Source organism: Mus caroli, chromosome 3, assembly GCF_900094665.2.
Source record: "Mus caroli chromosome 3, CAROLI_EIJ_v1.1, whole genome shotgun sequence".
In the NCBI taxonomy this organism is placed as follows: domain Eukaryota; kingdom Metazoa; phylum Chordata; class Mammalia; order Rodentia; family Muridae; genus Mus; species Mus caroli.
Window position 1 is genome coordinate 98,696,208 of NC_034572.1, and position 16,780 is coordinate 98,712,987.

The 16,780-nt window shown below is 41.6% G+C and overlaps 1 protein-coding gene across 1 annotated transcript in view; it reads left to right on the top strand.

Moving 5' to 3' along the window:
- Slc16a1 (solute carrier family 16 member 1) overlaps positions 1-14,539 on the top strand; it is an 18,473-nt gene extending 3,934 nt beyond the window's left edge. The window contains exons 2-5 of the mRNA XM_021158419.2: positions 6,956-7,215; positions 8,536-8,679; positions 9,986-10,831; positions 12,717-14,539. Of these exons, the coding sequence (XP_021014078.1) occupies positions 6,999-7,215; positions 8,536-8,679; positions 9,986-10,831; positions 12,717-12,991 (1,482 nt within the window). The 5' untranslated portion in view covers positions 6,956-6,998 and the 3' untranslated portion in view covers positions 12,992-14,539. The remainder of the gene's footprint in view (positions 1-6,955; positions 7,216-8,535; positions 8,680-9,985; positions 10,832-12,716) is intronic.
- The last annotated feature ends 2,241 nt before the right edge of the window (positions 14,540-16,780 follow it).

The following is a 16,780-nucleotide window of genomic DNA, read 5'->3' on the forward strand; positions in this document are numbered from 1 at the left end:
GTTTTTAAGCAGTGGAGCCTTGATCTACCTTTTTCAGTTACCTCTGAGGCATTTAAGTTTAATCTAATACTTATTCTGTTTTCTACTTCTTCACCCTGGAACCCTAATCTTGTGATTCCACTGTTCTTCCAGGTAGCCATGCTTAAATACTCGTACATCATCTTAGTACTTCCCCTGGTAGACCTACTTCTCCTATGCACAGGTAGCTTCCACATCATCTTTGCCTCTCTGACTCTCTTCCATTACTGTTACCTAAACTAACTGTTACCCAGTTTAGATTGTTTTGTGATTAATTCAGTGGTATTATTATTGTTGTCAGAGAGAATCTCATGTGGCCTAAGCTGGATTCAAATAACCTATGTATCTGAAGGATTGTCTAAGTCACCATACCTGGTTTGTGTGCTCCTAAGGACAAACCTAGAGCCACCACATGTGCTAGGCAAGTATTCTGACTAAGCTACAGCCTTTGACTTCCTTCTGTGATTGTCATCATCTTCCTTCTACACCACTCTAACAGTTTCTGGTCATCTCCCTAATCAAAACCACTCAAGAGGTGGGGGCCGGTAGATCTGTGAGTTTGAGGCCAGCATGTTCTTCATAGCGAGTTCAAGGACAACCAGGCCTACATAATTACAATCTTTTAAATTCTGTGTGTTCTTTAATTTGTCTTAACCACGTGGCATTTTCTTCCCTCTGCTTTAATTTTTTTTTTTTTTGGAGGAATGGTGACGGGTCGTAGATCTTACAGTAGATAATCTACTGTAAGGGATCTACTGTAAGAGTGAGCCCTAGTATCATACAAAAAGGAGTTTCAAAGCTCAACACTCACAGTCCCAGAATGAGCTAGCTCACTTCACCAAGTAATGAAGGCTCAGCCTTTGAAGGATATCACTGACCATAAATAGCGAACAGGACCCAGTTCTGTTTATTGTCACACTACTACCCTGTTGCTAATTACAGCCCATAATATTGTTCAATTTGATTTGACAGAATTAGCCTTTGTAGAGAAAAGAACTTTAAAATGTTCTGGTATTGTAAGTTGCATAACTGATCATTGGTTGAAAAGCAAATCTTTTCCATGCTTCTGTTTTGCCTCTGGTGGTTGGTGGTGGTCGTTTGTGGGTTTGGGATGTTGGAGATATGTATTGGTTACTTTCCTCATAGTTGTGACCAAGATACCTCCAAGAAGCAACTTGAGGGAGGCAGGCTTTCTTTCAGCCCAGGGTTTGAGTATCACATGAGAGTGAGGAAGGCATGGCAGCAGGAAACCGGCAGCTGCATAAGGCTGCTTGCTCACATCTGGCCAATCAGGAAGCAGAGCTACACTATACCCCTCCACACCTGCCTCTAGGACACACTCCTAACTAGGTGTTATCTCCTAAAGGTCCTCAACTTCCCCAAACACTGCCACCAGCTAGTGACTTAGTGTTCAGATATATGAACCTGTGAGGAACATATGCTTTCAAATCATAACAGGATAGAACCCAGTACATAATAGAATGAATGGAACCTTTAGTCGGTTGGTAGAGGTAGTTCTTTGCAGGCCTGACCGCTTGCATTATACTCCTGGGTCCACAAGGTGGCAGGAGAGAACCCGACTCAGGATAGTTTTCCTCTGACCTCCACAGGAGTGCTGTCCACACACACCTTTACACAGGGACAGTCTTTCTCTTTGAATACATTTTAAAAATTGAAGAAAATCACACTGTTGTTTGTAAACTATCTTGGAGAGTAAAGGTCTTTCTTTTCTTTCTTTCTTTTTTTTTTTTTTTAAGTATTCTTCGTGTTGCTCTGGCTATCCTGAAACTCACTCTATAGACCAGGCTGGCCTCAAAATCTGAGGTCAGCCTGCCTCTGCCTACCAACCACCACCATCCAGCTAGGTTTTCTTTTTGGATTCCTGTGGAGCAAAGAGGACAACTTGCAAGAGTTGATTCTCACCATGTGGGTCCCTGAGATCAAACTGGTTGTCAGGCACAGTGGCAAGTGCATTACTTGCTGAGTCATCTTGCCAGTTCAGTTACTGGGGTTTGAGAACCAAAGCAATGTTTTTACTTAGTTTTCTCTTTTATTTTCATGTAGGAAGGGCTTTTTATTTATTTTTTCATCTTATTAGAGATTTTAAACTTACCAGTGTGCAAGATTAATCTCTAAGGTGTGTGGAGTTCAGTAGAGTTTGTAAATTTGTTGGAATCACAACTACGGGTGTAGGGTTGTTGTGTTAGTGCCTGCAACTTTGAAACTAGTAAATCTCAGACTTTATCAGCTGTTAGACACAGATTGAAATTGGCACCATTTCAAAATCACCACTAGCACTTAACAATGTCCAATTAAAAATGTTTTGACTGGGGGCTGGTGAGATGGCTCAGCGGGTAAGAGTACTGGCTGCTCTTCCAAAGGTCCTGAGTTCAAATCCCAGCAACCACATGGTGGCTCACAACCATCCGTAATGAGATCTGACGCCCTCTTCTGGAATGTCTGAAGACAGCTACAGTGTACTTACATATGATAAATAAATAAAAATCCTTTAAAAAATGTTTTGACAGATATAATTTTGATTTTTCTTATGCATATATACATTTGCTCTTGTTTTTTGTTTTGTTTTTAAAGTTTTTTGTAGCCTAGACTGGTCTTGAACTCACTATGAAGATTACAATTCCTCCTCCTCCTCTAGCCTCCAGAGACTGGGATTACAGGTGTGCCCTGCCATACCCAGTTTAAAAGTGTGTTCTGATGAGTTCCACAGGGATTGCCAAAGTGCTGCAAGAATCTGACACCCCTCAGGGGAAGCGAGCGTTACTCCTGTTCCCCTGTGAGAGTGAGGCTAGCCAGACCTATAAAGACACACAGCAGAGAGATCGTGTCATAGGATTATGTAATCATAATGCCACAGGTTAAGTCACAAATTCAAACAGAATATTTTTCAATTAGAAAGTGTAAGTACCACCAATTAAATGAGTGTCTTAATTTGACTTGGGTTTTCTGGCCCTGTTTCCAGTAGGTTCACATCAGCAAATATACTTCACATTCATTGAAATATTCTATTCAACAGCTCAGTTGGAAGAACCTCTAAAGAGGTCATTGAACATCAGCCTTGAAATTCTTGCAGATTAGAAGCACACATCCTTCCTTCAGCCTCTTCTGAGTATACTATAGTACTTACTCTTAGCTCTCTGTCACTTAGAAACCTTAGTTGAGTAGAAGGGAACCAAGTGGTTTAATAATTACTCTAATTTGAGGGAAATCAGGTACTCATTTGGAAATTGTATATTTCTAATAAAAACCCAGTAATTATTTTAATGACAACATAGTGTGAGGTTTAAATCATCAGTAATTAGGAAGGCTATTTAAAGGCTGGGCATGATGTAGTTCAGTTCAGTTGGTGAGTGCTTGCCTAGTTAGTGTTCAGTGTATTTAGCAAAAAGTCTTTTACAAAAAAACAAAAGAAAGAAAGAAAAAAGAAACACAATGTAGAGCAGTATCACACTTGAACTGACACATAAAAGTACAGTATTTCTCTTTCTGGAGCTGGTTTATTTTACTCAGCAAGTGTCCTTGAGGTCCATCCATGTCACAAATGACAGAATTGTCTTTTCTTTTTTTAAGATTTTATTTATTTATTATATGTAAGTACACTGTAGCTGTCTTCAGATCTCATTATGGGTGGTTGTGAGCCACCATGTGGTTACTGGGATTTGAACTCAGGACCTCCAGAAGATCAGTCAGTGCTCTTAACCCCTGAGCCATCTCACCAGTCCTGTCTTTTCTTATTTAGGCCTAAATTACTGTATGACTGTGTGCATGATGTATATATATGCAGGCATGTATGCTGTGACATTCATGTGGAAAAGAGGACAACTTTGGAGTCAGCTTGTTGAAGATTCCAGGAGTCAAACTGAGATGGCCAGACTTGTTTGCAGAAGTTCCTTTGCCCACCAAGCTTGTAGAGTCCTAAAACAGTGTCAGCTGGGCATGGTGGGGCATGGTTTCAGTCCTGCAACTCACCAGGCAGAAGCAAGTAGAAGTTTGTAGAGGCACGCTTACATTTTGTGTGGTGTTTCTTTATGCAGTATGATTAAGATTATCTAATTGTGATTGATGAGTGTTTTGTTACTCCGGTCCAGGAGTCGTCTACTTTTCATAGATGTTTCTCCCCAAACCCTGGGGTTTTTTTTTTTGTTGTTGTTGTTGTTGTTGGTTTTTTTGTTTTTTTGTTTTTTTGGTTGGGGATTAGGGGCAGTAACTGCTTGGGATTAAACCCAAGGCCCTGTGCATTCTGCTAATGAGATACACTTCCAGCTTAATTCATTCATTCTCTCTCTCTCTCTCTCTCTCTCTCTCTCTCTGTCTCTGGGGCCACTTTGTACAACAAGAAGCTAGATCAGAACAGTTAAACAGGAGGTTACCATGCTAAATCAATCTTAGGGATCTGAGTGTCTGAATTTGAAGCCAGAAACTAGTTTATGCTTAGTAATGTACATTGAGCTTTAGATACATTCTATATCTTTTACATTCACAGCATGCTTGCTGTTCCCTTTAGGAAGTAGTATGAGAGTACAGGGAAATTAATAGTTTCCTAGGACTTTTGTAACTTCGGGAGAGAATCCAGGGAATGGGGGCTGGAGTACAACATTGGCTTGATAATATAATGCATTCTTCCCCCGCCCCCGCCCCCAACCCCTGTGTTTGTGTGGGAGAATGTGCATGTGATGGTGGGTGTCCTCAGAGCTGGAGAGCCTGGTGCTTATGAACCACCCAAAGTGGGTGCTGGCAACTGAACTGAGGCCCTTTGCAAGAATAGTATGTGTTTTTAACTACTGAGCTATGTCTCTAAGCACTGGTGTAATTTTTGTGTGTGTTGGGTTTGGGGGATAGAGTCTCACGTAGATGGTCTCGGAATGCAGAAGATCTTCCTGCCTCTGCTCTCCCACCCCGAGGGCAGGTATGCCACACTATGCTTAGCTTTTAGAAGGCACATCTTACCATTCAGTCACTTGTTTTTTACCCTCCTGTTACTTTAAGGCAGTAACGTTTAAACTGTGGGGCTGCTGCACACTATAAGATTAAAATCTTAAAACTTTTGTTCTATCATTCAGCCTCGGGACTTTAACATGTGAAGTTTATAGTGTTCCCTTTTATTGAACTACAGGCAAAGGTTCTAGTCCAATAATTTTCTTTTGGGATAAGGCCTTCTGTGTAAGAAGAAATGCTGGTATAAATGGAGACTTTTAATCAGAATTTTATGTTAATTGTAACAGTTATTTGTCAGGTGATGGTAGAATTGTATTGAATCTGTTTATGAAATTTTTAAATGTTTGCTGTTCTGCCTCCTCCCACCCCTACCCCCCAAAAAACCTATTTTGACATTGATTTACTTGTGAATCTTCCTAAAGCTACTTAAAAGTTGAAAATCTAGATTCTGTAGAAAAGCTTTTATTAACTTGATGAGGCAAGTCTTCGTGACTGAAAATTAGAGCTGCCTTTTAATTGGGACAAACCATAGCTGGCAGCTAAGCACAAAGTTTAATCACGTCCAGCACGTATTGCTGTTCTAGTCAGGGCTTGATGTGTTAGACACTCACTGCTGCCTGCATGTAGGTGTTTTTCGTGTATGTAAATACTCCTGAGATCCTTTTAGTAGTTCCTTGGAAAACGTAGAGCAGTGGCTTTATGCTCAGATAAAGGAGAGAGAGGATGGGTGCCTGGAGCACTTGAACCTCGCAGATTTAAATCCACCAGCACACCTATGTTAAGTAGCTTTTTTTTATTCAGTCAGGTACAATTTTTAAGAAACCTTGGCTTGTAAAGATGTTTTTATCTGGCCTGAATGAAATTTCCTACAACAGATCCCCATACCCCACCCCCAGGCTATGTTTGTAAAAAATTGATCCAGGTCCTTAATATTTAGATAGAACTAAATATGGTAAAAAGCCATATTTTCTAAGAACCTGGGTACCTGAGGTCTTTGTCGACTTACCCCTATTACTGCAGAAGTGTACAGTTTACTCATCCTGTATTGTGCTGGGGTTCACTGTCCCTTGCAATGAAAAGCTGGGTCCCCAAAGGAAGGAAGAATTTGTAACTACATAGATCTAGGGAGAACCCTTTGTCAGAAATCAGAGAGGTTTCTGGAGTGAGAGAAGGAAGGAAAAGCAGCTCTCATGTCTTCTCTCTTAGACAAAGTACACGTGTACATAAAACAGGGAGGTGGAATGGAGATTGGGAAAAAGGGGGCAGACTGACTGACACAAGAATGGGGTGCAATCTGAGCAAATGTTAGTGACACTCAGTATGTTGTACACTGATAACAAAACTGGGTATGTTTTTTAAAATCCCTATAATCCCAGCACTTGGAAGGTAGAAGCAGAACCAGGAGTTCGAGGCCAGCCTCAAACCAGAAGTTTGAAGTCAGCCTGGGCTGCATGTGATCCTCTTAAGGCAACCAATTTTTAAAAAAGATCTTGGACCTTTAAAAAAAAAAGACCTTCTCCCATATGGCCAGTCAAAACTCCTGCTTTGCTGATTTCTTAGTTAGAATTGAGATGGTTATCACAATTGACATGTAATTTATTGACAGAAATTTGTTTTGCTTGGTTGTGAAAACTGGCCACTTTACAGTACGTGGTGTTTATTTTCCACAAAGTATCACCCAACACTGATAACAAGAGAACCATTTTTTTAAAAAATCACATAGAATAAACTACAAAGAAACAAAAGATTGGAAACCAAAACATAAGAGTAATCACTCCATTGGAGTTGTAGGGTGAGAGGTTTGTTGCTCCCCTTGCCCCCCACTTTGGAGATAGGGTCTCACTATGTATCCTTCCCTTGACTGAAACAAAACCCAACAAGATACTTGGTCATTCTGTTTGTTGAAAGGCCTTTAGTGCAGAAAAGGGATTTGTGGAGGTTGTTTTGTTGCTGACATAAGTTTTTTCTACTTCATATCCTTCAGATACTAGATTTGCGCTGCATCTTGGAATTCATCTACACTTAAAATGCCACCTGCGATTGGAGGGCCAGTGGGATACACCCCTCCAGATGGAGGCTGGGGGTGGGCAGTGTTAGTCGGAGCCTTCATTTCTATTGGCTTCTCCTATGCATTTCCCAAATCCATCACTGTCTTCTTTAAAGAGATTGAAGTTATATTCAGTGCAACGACCAGTGAAGTGTCATGGATATCATCTATCATGTTGGCTGTCATGTATGCTGGAGGTGAGTACCCACCGCTCCTCTGACTTACGTTGGGCAGCCAGAGTCTGGACATTTTACTCTTTTGCTCAGTGTTACTTCCTGAAGTGTTGTATTAAGCGTGCTTTTCATCTCTGACAACACTGGCAGCTCTTACACCCTTATCCCATTGTGGCTTTTTGGAGCAGAAATGAAGTGCAAACTTCATTTCTCTTGCTCTCTGCCAGATACTTGAAAAGTAAACATTTTAAATATTGAGTTGCAAGATTTTAAAAAGTTACTCAAATGTCTGGAATTAGTATAGTTCAAAGTCTCAGGTAAAATTTTTAATTTTAGGACTAGGCTTGTCCCACAAGCAGAGAGGTGAGGATAACCCCTCCCCCCTTTTGGCTCGCATCCTCATATGCATGTGCACACCCAAGAGACCAGCTAAATAAAATCTTCACTTGTTCCTGTGATGTTGTGGGCTCTAAAGGCATTTTGACTGCACTTAAACTTGAATTGTATCTTTTTTCCTTTTTGTTTTCTTTGGCATGGTGTGGAGGCTATGTAGAAAGTAAATTGCTTATTTAAAACGTGTTTATTTTACCTAGAGATGTCAAACCACAATTAAACATGAAAGTTAAACCTACCATAAAACTTGAGGAATTCTGGGTCAAAGTATTTTTGTTTAGCCAGGTTGGCAGTGTTCCATGTTGTCTTGTGAGATATTTAACAAGATATTCAATCAATGTCCTATACAGACTGTAAACTTAGTTTCCAAGTGACCTGTGATGTCAGGAACTAGCGACTTTCATTCATCAGGCCTCTGGTAAGGGCCTGTTCCTTGAGTTGTTAGCTGCCTCACTTGGAAGGAGGAAAGATATATTCCTCAGCCCTCTTTCAGAAAGATGCTTGATAAACTCATGAGGCTCTGACCTAATTATGTCCTAAAGATCTTGCCTCTTGCTACTCAGTACTCTTGCTTTTGGGTTGAGTTTTAACATGATTTTCCCCCCTACCATGTGAGGATGGAACCCAGTCATCCAGGATCCGCTGTAACCTGGCAGCTTCCAGTGTCCTGTAAGCAGTCATTTGTTCCTCAAGTCCATATCTTTAAAGTGTGAAATTCAATTTTTTAAATTTCCAAATAAATGAGTTTAATACTTCATTTTGTAACCAGCAGAAAATGTTTGTTAGAGTTTGAAGCTGTGCCTCATACAGTAGCATAAAATGCAGCTGCCAGGCTTGTGAACCATGGCGATGGGCTTATTAGTTTCCTAGTTGAAATGATCTACCTTGGCATTTAGCCTTTCTTTTACAAATGTGGGAATTTGTACTACTGCATTTTTGGTTCTCTCCTAGGTCCTATCAGCAGTATCTTGGTGAATAAATACGGCAGCCGTCCAGTAATGATCGCTGGTGGTTGTCTGTCTGGTTGTGGCTTGATCGCAGCTTCTTTCTGTAACACGGTGCAGGAACTTTACTTGTGCATTGGGGTTATTGGAGGTGAGTGGCTACTGATTCATTTTATATTTATTTATTTATTGTCACTGTTTGATTCTGCAGTTGTCATTTTAGAGAGCTGCTCAGTGAGTACTACTAGTAAGGTGGCTCAGAGGGTAAAGGAAGCCTGACCCCATGGTGTAAGGAATGAACCAAATCTGGTAGGGGCAGCCCTCCTCTCTCACACCATGGCATGGGCATGCACATACACACATAAAATTGTTTGGAAGACAGGGTCAACTGTGTAGCCTTGGCTGGGCAGAAACTTGCTATGTAAACCAGGCTGGCCTCAAACTCAGATTTATCTGCCTATGCCTGCCCTTGCACCATGTCGGGCAGGATTAAACAGAATAAACTACTGCCATATAATATGTAGCTATTGCTAATTTAATTTAAGAGACAATTGCATCATTTTAAGAATAGACAGTGATAGCGGGGCAGGTGGCACATGTAATGCCAGCACTTGGGAAGCAGAGGCAGGCAGAGCCAGCCTGGCCTACAGAATGAATTCCAGGACAGCTAGGGATGGTAATTCATGGAAGGGTGGTCATTGGCTGTTCTCCCCTTACCTCCTTTTCCCAGGAATAGGCTTTTATTATAATAGGACATGGTGCATGCTTCATGCTTCACTTCTGAAGGTTAAGGGTCTTCTCAGTTTTTATTTAGTCATCAAATTAGGAAAATGAGCTGTTGAATATTATAACGTTCAAATGTATGGGCTGCCATATATTTTCTTCAGTGTACAAAACTAACCTTTTTTTGTTTGCTTGTTTAGACCAAAGAGGATGAGTGTATTTTGTCTTTTTTTTTTTCAGTTAACTATGTATTATGAATAGCGTTTATTAATGTCATTCAATATTTGAGACAGAACAAAGTTTGCCACATCTAGCCCAGCTCCAGGAGTTGATCTTACTGGGGCAGTGAGGGAATGAAGGAAGGACACAGTACATAGAGAGGAAAGCTGGGATCAGATAGGCAATTCTAGAAATCTCAGCATGGTTATTTTATACAGTTGAAAAGGACGCAGGGTTAACTGTACGTAACTGTATCAAGACAGGGTTTATAGTATATAGCTGGATCTGGATCTAGGAGACAGGTTTAGCCAGGTCACCAGCACCGCATTTCCTGGGTCTGGAGTTACAAGGTAGCTGTAAGCTTCCTAGTATGGACACTGCAAGAGGAATACATGCCTTAGCCACTGCTTAGCCCATCTCTTTAGCCCCACTTACTCTAATGTCTTTGCTTAGTAAGTAATTGAAGAGATACTTCTGTTTATGACAGTGTGTGCTATCTCTGCTCCTTTCCCTAGGTCTTGGGCTTGCTTTCAACTTGAACCCAGCTCTGACTATGATTGGCAAGTATTTCTACAAGAAGCGACCACTGGCCAACGGACTGGCCATGGCAGGCAGCCCTGTGTTCCTCTCTACCCTGGCTCCACTTAATCAGGCTTTCTTTGATATTTTTGACTGGAGAGGAAGCTTCCTAATTCTTGGGGGCCTCCTCCTAAATTGTTGTGTAGCTGGATCCCTGATGAGACCAATAGGGCCTGAGCAAGGCAAGCTAGAAAAACTCAAGTCCAAAGAATCTCTACAGGAATCTGGAAAATCTGATGCAAATACAGATCTCATTGGAGGAAGTCCCAAAGGAGAAAAGCTGTCAGTCTTCCAAACAATTAACAAATTCCTGGACTTGTCCCTGTTCACCCATAGGGGCTTTTTACTGTACCTGTCTGGAAATGTGGTCATGTTTTTTGGACTCTTTACCCCTTTGGTCTTTCTTAGTAGTTATGGTAAGAGTAAGGATTTTTCCAGTGAGAAATCAGCCTTCCTTCTTTCCATTTTGGCTTTTGTTGATATGGTAGCCAGACCGTCCATGGGACTTGCCGCTAACACCAAGTGGATCAGACCTCGGATCCAGTACTTTTTTGCTGCTTCTGTTGTTGCAAATGGAGTGTGCCATTTGCTTGCCCCTTTGTCTACAACCTACGTTGGGTTCTGTGTCTACGCCGGAGTCTTTGGATTTGCCTTTGGTTGGCTCAGCTCTGTATTATTTGAAACATTGATGGACCTCATTGGACCCCAGAGGTTCTCCAGTGCTGTGGGCTTGGTGACCATTGTGGAATGCTGCCCTGTCCTCCTAGGGCCACCACTTTTAGGTATAGTATGTCTCCCTACATTTTTGGTTCTGATCTGGTTATAAAACTGTGTGTGAAAAGCATCTCTGCCTTTAAAGCAGAGTTGAGCGCTGAGCTTTAGTAATAGTGCACCTTTCAGCAGTAGTCAGTCAGGCGGAAGACGTCCTCTTCATGGCATCAAGTGTACCAGCCACCGTCCAGCCCCTGTGCATCTTGGACTCACAAAGCTTAGGGTTATTTTAGTAGCAGTTCCATGGATAATTCTGTTCAGTTACTTTAGTTTATGAGTCATTATATAATTTGAGAGCTTGGGTTACTAAACTTGATCTTTGAATGTTTTAGGGTTTTTAGTGGGGGGGTAGTGTTTGGTTTTTATTTGGGTTTTTTTGTTTTGGTTTGGTTTTCCAAAGCAAAGTTTATGTGTAGCTCTCTGGCTGTCCTAGAACTCTATAGACCAAACTGGTCCCAAACTCCAAGATCCTTCTGCCTCCCAAGCGCTGAGATTAGAGACATGCACCCCCACTACCTGGCTTAAACTTTTTAAAAAATCCCATGTTGGACTGATGGCGCACACCTGTTACTCCAGCACTTAGGCGCTCAGGCGAGTTCAGGATCAGCATTGGCCTGCACAACAAGATCCTCCCAAATGTCTCAACCTCCTTTTAGATATTTGTGGTGATTAATTTATAGATAAGATTTTAACCAACTTACCTTAAAATTCTTATGATTGCCAGGACCTCCTGACCCTTCCGGGTCCTCCCCTCAACTGCTGCCATTACAGGCACATGCCACCAGACTTACAGATGCTTTGATAGTACTCCTTCCTGCTCTCCCTGGTGAACTGCCAGTTCATACCAGTTTTCACCCCCACTCTTTCTAATCTGCCCCTTTCTTTACCATGTCTGCCACTCTTCTACAAACTCCTGTTTTGGAGTGGCTCATTCCCTAATATGGCCTCCAAGGCTCTACAGAGCTTGGCCCCATCTGTCTATCCAACCTGTTTCCTACCCTGCCTTCTTGCTCTCTGCCCTAAGATCCAACTCTTGCTTTCTTGCTCACACCCCTATGCTTTGCAATGGCTGTTTGGCCTGGATCTTCCCCATCTTCTTTTCCTTGACCAGTCCATCTTCCTGCTGTCCCAGCTTCAGAAGAAGCAGCATGCCTCACTTCTTCACTCGTCTCCACGCCCTTGTTCTGATCCCAGACCTTTCCCTGTACCACTTGTCAGGTTGTAAAATAGCCGTATAGAGTTCCTTTCAGATTGGTCAAGCGACATCATTACTGTCAAACCACACAAGCGTTTGGAAGAGGATGTGTGTGATGAGCCATTTTCCAAATTCATTTGGTGTCAAAACAGTAGAGAGGCTTCCCTAGCACTGCACCGAGGTAGCAGGTGCAGGCCTCAACTCAGACCCTGTGTTCCCTTACTAGTGCTGTGACCCGAAGCAGACACTTACTGTTGCTGTACTTGGATTTCTGTAACTGCTGGAGATACATTGTAGATTCGGTGCTGAGAGTGTGCTGTTTGGCTACAGAGCAGTGTTCTCCGGAAATGCTGATAAAGAACTTTGGCCTTGATGACTGAAGTGGATCTGTGTGGCCTTGGACACTCAAACTTCCTTTGAATTACAGTTTACCCTTTGTGCAGTGAGAAAGTGGATTGTGATCTCTGACTTTTATCATTGAGATTTGCCAAGAGTTAATTGTCGCCAATTTGAAAATAGAAAATACAAGGCCAGTCAAAATCAGGAACACTATAAATAGAAAACCTTGCAGTTCATTTTTGGTCCTTAGGTGTTGTGGGCTCTTTGAAAGTTGCTCTGCATCTTTCTGAGTAGATCTTTGCACTTTAGGAGAGGTGTCCTTGCTTGCTCTTACCCACATAGCCTTGTCTTCTGCATCTTAGGCCGCCTCAATGACATGTATGGAGACTACAAATACACGTACTGGGCTTGTGGCGTGATCCTCATCATCGCGGGTATCTATCTCTTCATTGGCATGGGCATCAACTATCGACTTCTTGCCAAAGAACAGAAAGCGGAGGAGAAGCAGAAAAGGGAAGGAAAAGAGGACGAGGCCAGCACCGATGTCGATGAGAAGCCAAAGGAGACAATGAAAGCAGCACAGTCGCCGCAGCAGAACAGCTCCGGGGACCCCACAGAGGAGGAGAGTCCTGTCTGACCTGTGAAGCCTGGAGAGAGCAGCATGTGACCCAAGACATCCGAAACCATCCTGCTGGCCTCTAGTCTACCAGTGGTGCTCAGTGCAGACAGTGGACATTTGTGTGGAAAACCTACCAGGTGTTCATTGGTGGAATTTTTTTTTTTTTTTCACTCCTTACCAATGCCTGAATTTAAAATATACTATGCTTTAGGTAGGGAGTGGTTGGCAAAGGATATGGGAAAGAAGTAGTGATTTCTTTTTGTTTGTTTGTTTTGTTTTAATCTTAGCTTTTAACAGTGTCATGAAGATTATAATATGTGCCTTAAGTTTTAGTTTTTAGAACTCTTTAGAGAGCCTTAACTTTTAAACCATTCTGCTGAATTCATCTGTTTTAAATGTCATTTTAAAAGGAAAAATAACAACTAGCTTGCTTGAGGTAACTAACCTTAATCTTGTTTTGTTGTTGTTTGTAATGCTTTGTCAGACATTGTTACTGGAACATTTATGAATAGAGGTATTGGTTAAAAGTCGCAGGTTTATAAAATACTGACTAAAGTATTTTTCTAGCATTATAGTTGCCTGGCATATCCACCTGCTAGGTATATATTTAAGAAATTTGAAACATAAAAATTTGGGAACGTCTTGGCAGTTCCAGCCACAGCCTGTCACCTGCTGGGCACTTCTCAAATGCTTACTACAGCCTCGTGCTGAAGTGTTATCACTAAACTGTCACCTTTGCGCCTATTCAGAGACACTGAAATCAACTGCAAAAGGTTAGTATTAACATCTACAGAACAATTCTTTAACACGACTGATTTAGTGTATACAGTATTTCAAGCATCAGCTGAATTCAGTGTAGGTTTCTCCAAACCTTAGTTACGGTGTGAGAGTCTTCGTGTGTGTGGGTTTGAGGGGCTTTGAGGTCTTGGTTCTTAGATTTGAACCCAGGGCCATAAGCATGCTAAGTACATGCTGTACCACTGAGCCACAACCCACAGGCACCCTGGAATCCTTCTCCTTGACCCCTGAAACCTTTTCTCTTGATTTTTGATAGTTCCATTTATACTACTACTAGTTTAGAGCTGTATGTGAGATGATTCAGTACAGACTGAATGTATGTGCTTTTGTTTTTTTACATTGTTTTTCAGTATTTGCAAAACCAAGAGGGTCAGTGTTTGGCCTCAGGGAAGCCAATAAAGATAAAATGGGAGGAAGTTTGCTGAGAACTTGTATCATGCTTACGATTATTTGACATAGTCTTACCTCCACACCTTAACTTTCATGACCCTTTCACTCACCTGAAATGTAGAAAAATGGGTTCAGTGTAAGGATAAGAGGAAAGATGGACCAGATTGGAACTACAGTGTTTTGGTTTTTTGTTTTGTTTTTTTTTTTTTAACCTGATGTTTTCTGAATAGAGGCAGAAAAAAATAAGACATATGACACTGAATTGTACTCAATGTGTTTAAAATACCATTGTAATTGACAGGGTGAATATAGATTTAAAACCTTGTGTAAGAAGCTGACTTTTTCCAAATAAAACATTTATTTTATTTTTAGAAAACAGTTCTTCTGCATGTTTATTTGTGAGACATGTTATTTTGTCTTCATTCTTACTAATTTTTATTTTATTTTAACCTTTCTAATATTGAATCATCCATTTATATACCTTGACTCGTACATATGGCTCATTTTATGTTGATTTTTCTCCTTTTGTTAAGACAAGCAGGGAAGGATTTTAAGATCACATCTTGAGCTGAGATCCCCTGATGCTGTTAGCCTTAAGACACTGTGGGAACCACCTTGCAATATAAAGTGTTGTGGCGAGAATGTGGTGAGAATTTAGAGAGGAAACCTTGAAAGTTTATACAGACATCAACTGGTTTGGACTCTTATCTTCTGTGAAGCCATGTCATACTTTTGTGAACCCTTCTCTTCTATAAAAATGAAAGTCTCTGTTGATGGTGGAATTTTGAGCTCTGTATGTGTGCGCGCGCGTGCGCGAAGCTGCATTTGCTGGGCAGGTGTGTCTGTGCTCAGGGTTGAGCCCAGGATTTATGATGCAGGGTCACCAACACTCTTCAGAAAGGATTCTTAGTTTATAGTCAAAAGCCAAAACTGCGATAAAACTGGAACTTGCTATTAAGCTTTTTGCTAGCTGCTTAGTCTTGGGGTTTTTCCCATTAAAGGAGCATTGGGTCCAGCAATTGCTCTGTCACTGGGCTAAAACCACAGTCCATAGGATTTACAAAAGGTCAGTGTTAGTGAAGCCTGTGTGGCACTTAGCAGAGGCCTTCTCTGTCCCTTCCTCATTCTCTATCGTGGCTATCAGCTGTGCTGTAAAGCGGGCCTGGGAGTAGTGGGCGCTCTGAGCCTTGTCCGTCACTCCTTTGAGTGCTGATTTTGTTTCAAGTCCTTTCAGTTCACATAGCCGTGGCTGCTGGGTAATAGATGTGAGCAGGGCATGAACTGTCACATACAGCAGAGTGGGAAAATTACTGAACGAGTTTGAAATCAGTACACTTAACCACACTGATCAGGAGCGTGTCCAGTCAAGTCTGGAAATTAAGAACATCTTCACATCTGAGATGAACAGTATGTACAAAATTACATTTTGATTTTTTTGTTTATAATTAAATCATTTTTTTCCCTTTCCTCTTTCAAACCCCTCCCATGTTTTCCTTATTCTCATACAAATTCATGGCCTCTCTATAGTTGTTAGATGTGTATATATGTTCCTAAATATAAAAAAACAATCTTCCTGGTCCATATAATATTACTTGTATATATGTTTTTAGGGCTGGCTAGTTGGTATTGAATAACAGTTGGTGAATTCTTCCCTGGGGAAGACCTCCTCCACATTAGCATGCCTGCCTATTGGTATCATTCATGTGTGTTAGATCATTTTTGAGATGAGGTCTTGCTGTGTAGACAAGGCTGGCCTAGAACTAAAGATCCAACTGCTGGCATTAGAGGCACTATCTTATATTGAATTTCAGAGTGACAAACTTAATATTGGTTGCATGTTTATCAGGAAACAGGAATGCCCGAGTTCCACCCTCCCACATAGTTTACCATGAAACAAGTCAGGCACTGTGCCTGGAAGACATGAAGAAAGAAGTTAATGATAGACTTGGGTAACTGAATGATGCTGACTACTTGATGAGAAATGACAGCTCAAGCTTGCCTGGCCCAAGGCCAGGTTGTATCTGGGTTAGAGTGATGGCGGTGGGCGGGTAGTTTGCGTGCGTTACTTTTTGACACAGGGTCTCTATGTAGCTTGGCTGTCCTTGGAGCTCTGTGTAGCCCAGGCTGGCCTTAACTCAGAGATACATCTGCCTTTGCTTCCCAAGTTTGGGATTAAAGACTGCAGGAAGCTTTTGGATCTAGTCACTATTTGCTCCATTCAGGCCCCATTGTCTAGACTATGGAGGTTGGCTGGTTTGTTTTTGCTGTTGGGGTTTGCTTTGGTGTTTGAGTATGTATATGTGTGGTGTGTACACTTTATGTGAAATCTGAACTCAAGGGTCGGGTCTTCAAGCTTCCTCTTCGAGCTCTTTTGCAGTGAGCCATCAATCCATCCCCTAAAAGTATCAACTATGAAGGATACTGGTTTCCTTTGTACTGACTTTTCTCCTGTCTGTCTGGGTTCAAAACAAGTTCTGAGCATCAGAGTGTTTTTTGTCAAGTTTGCTCATGCATGGGGAAGAAATGCCCTCCCTCCTCACACTATAGAGGCTTCTATGTGATTGTAACGAGTCAACAAGAAATACAAAGTGTTCTGTCCCTGGCGAAGTCCTAAGTCTA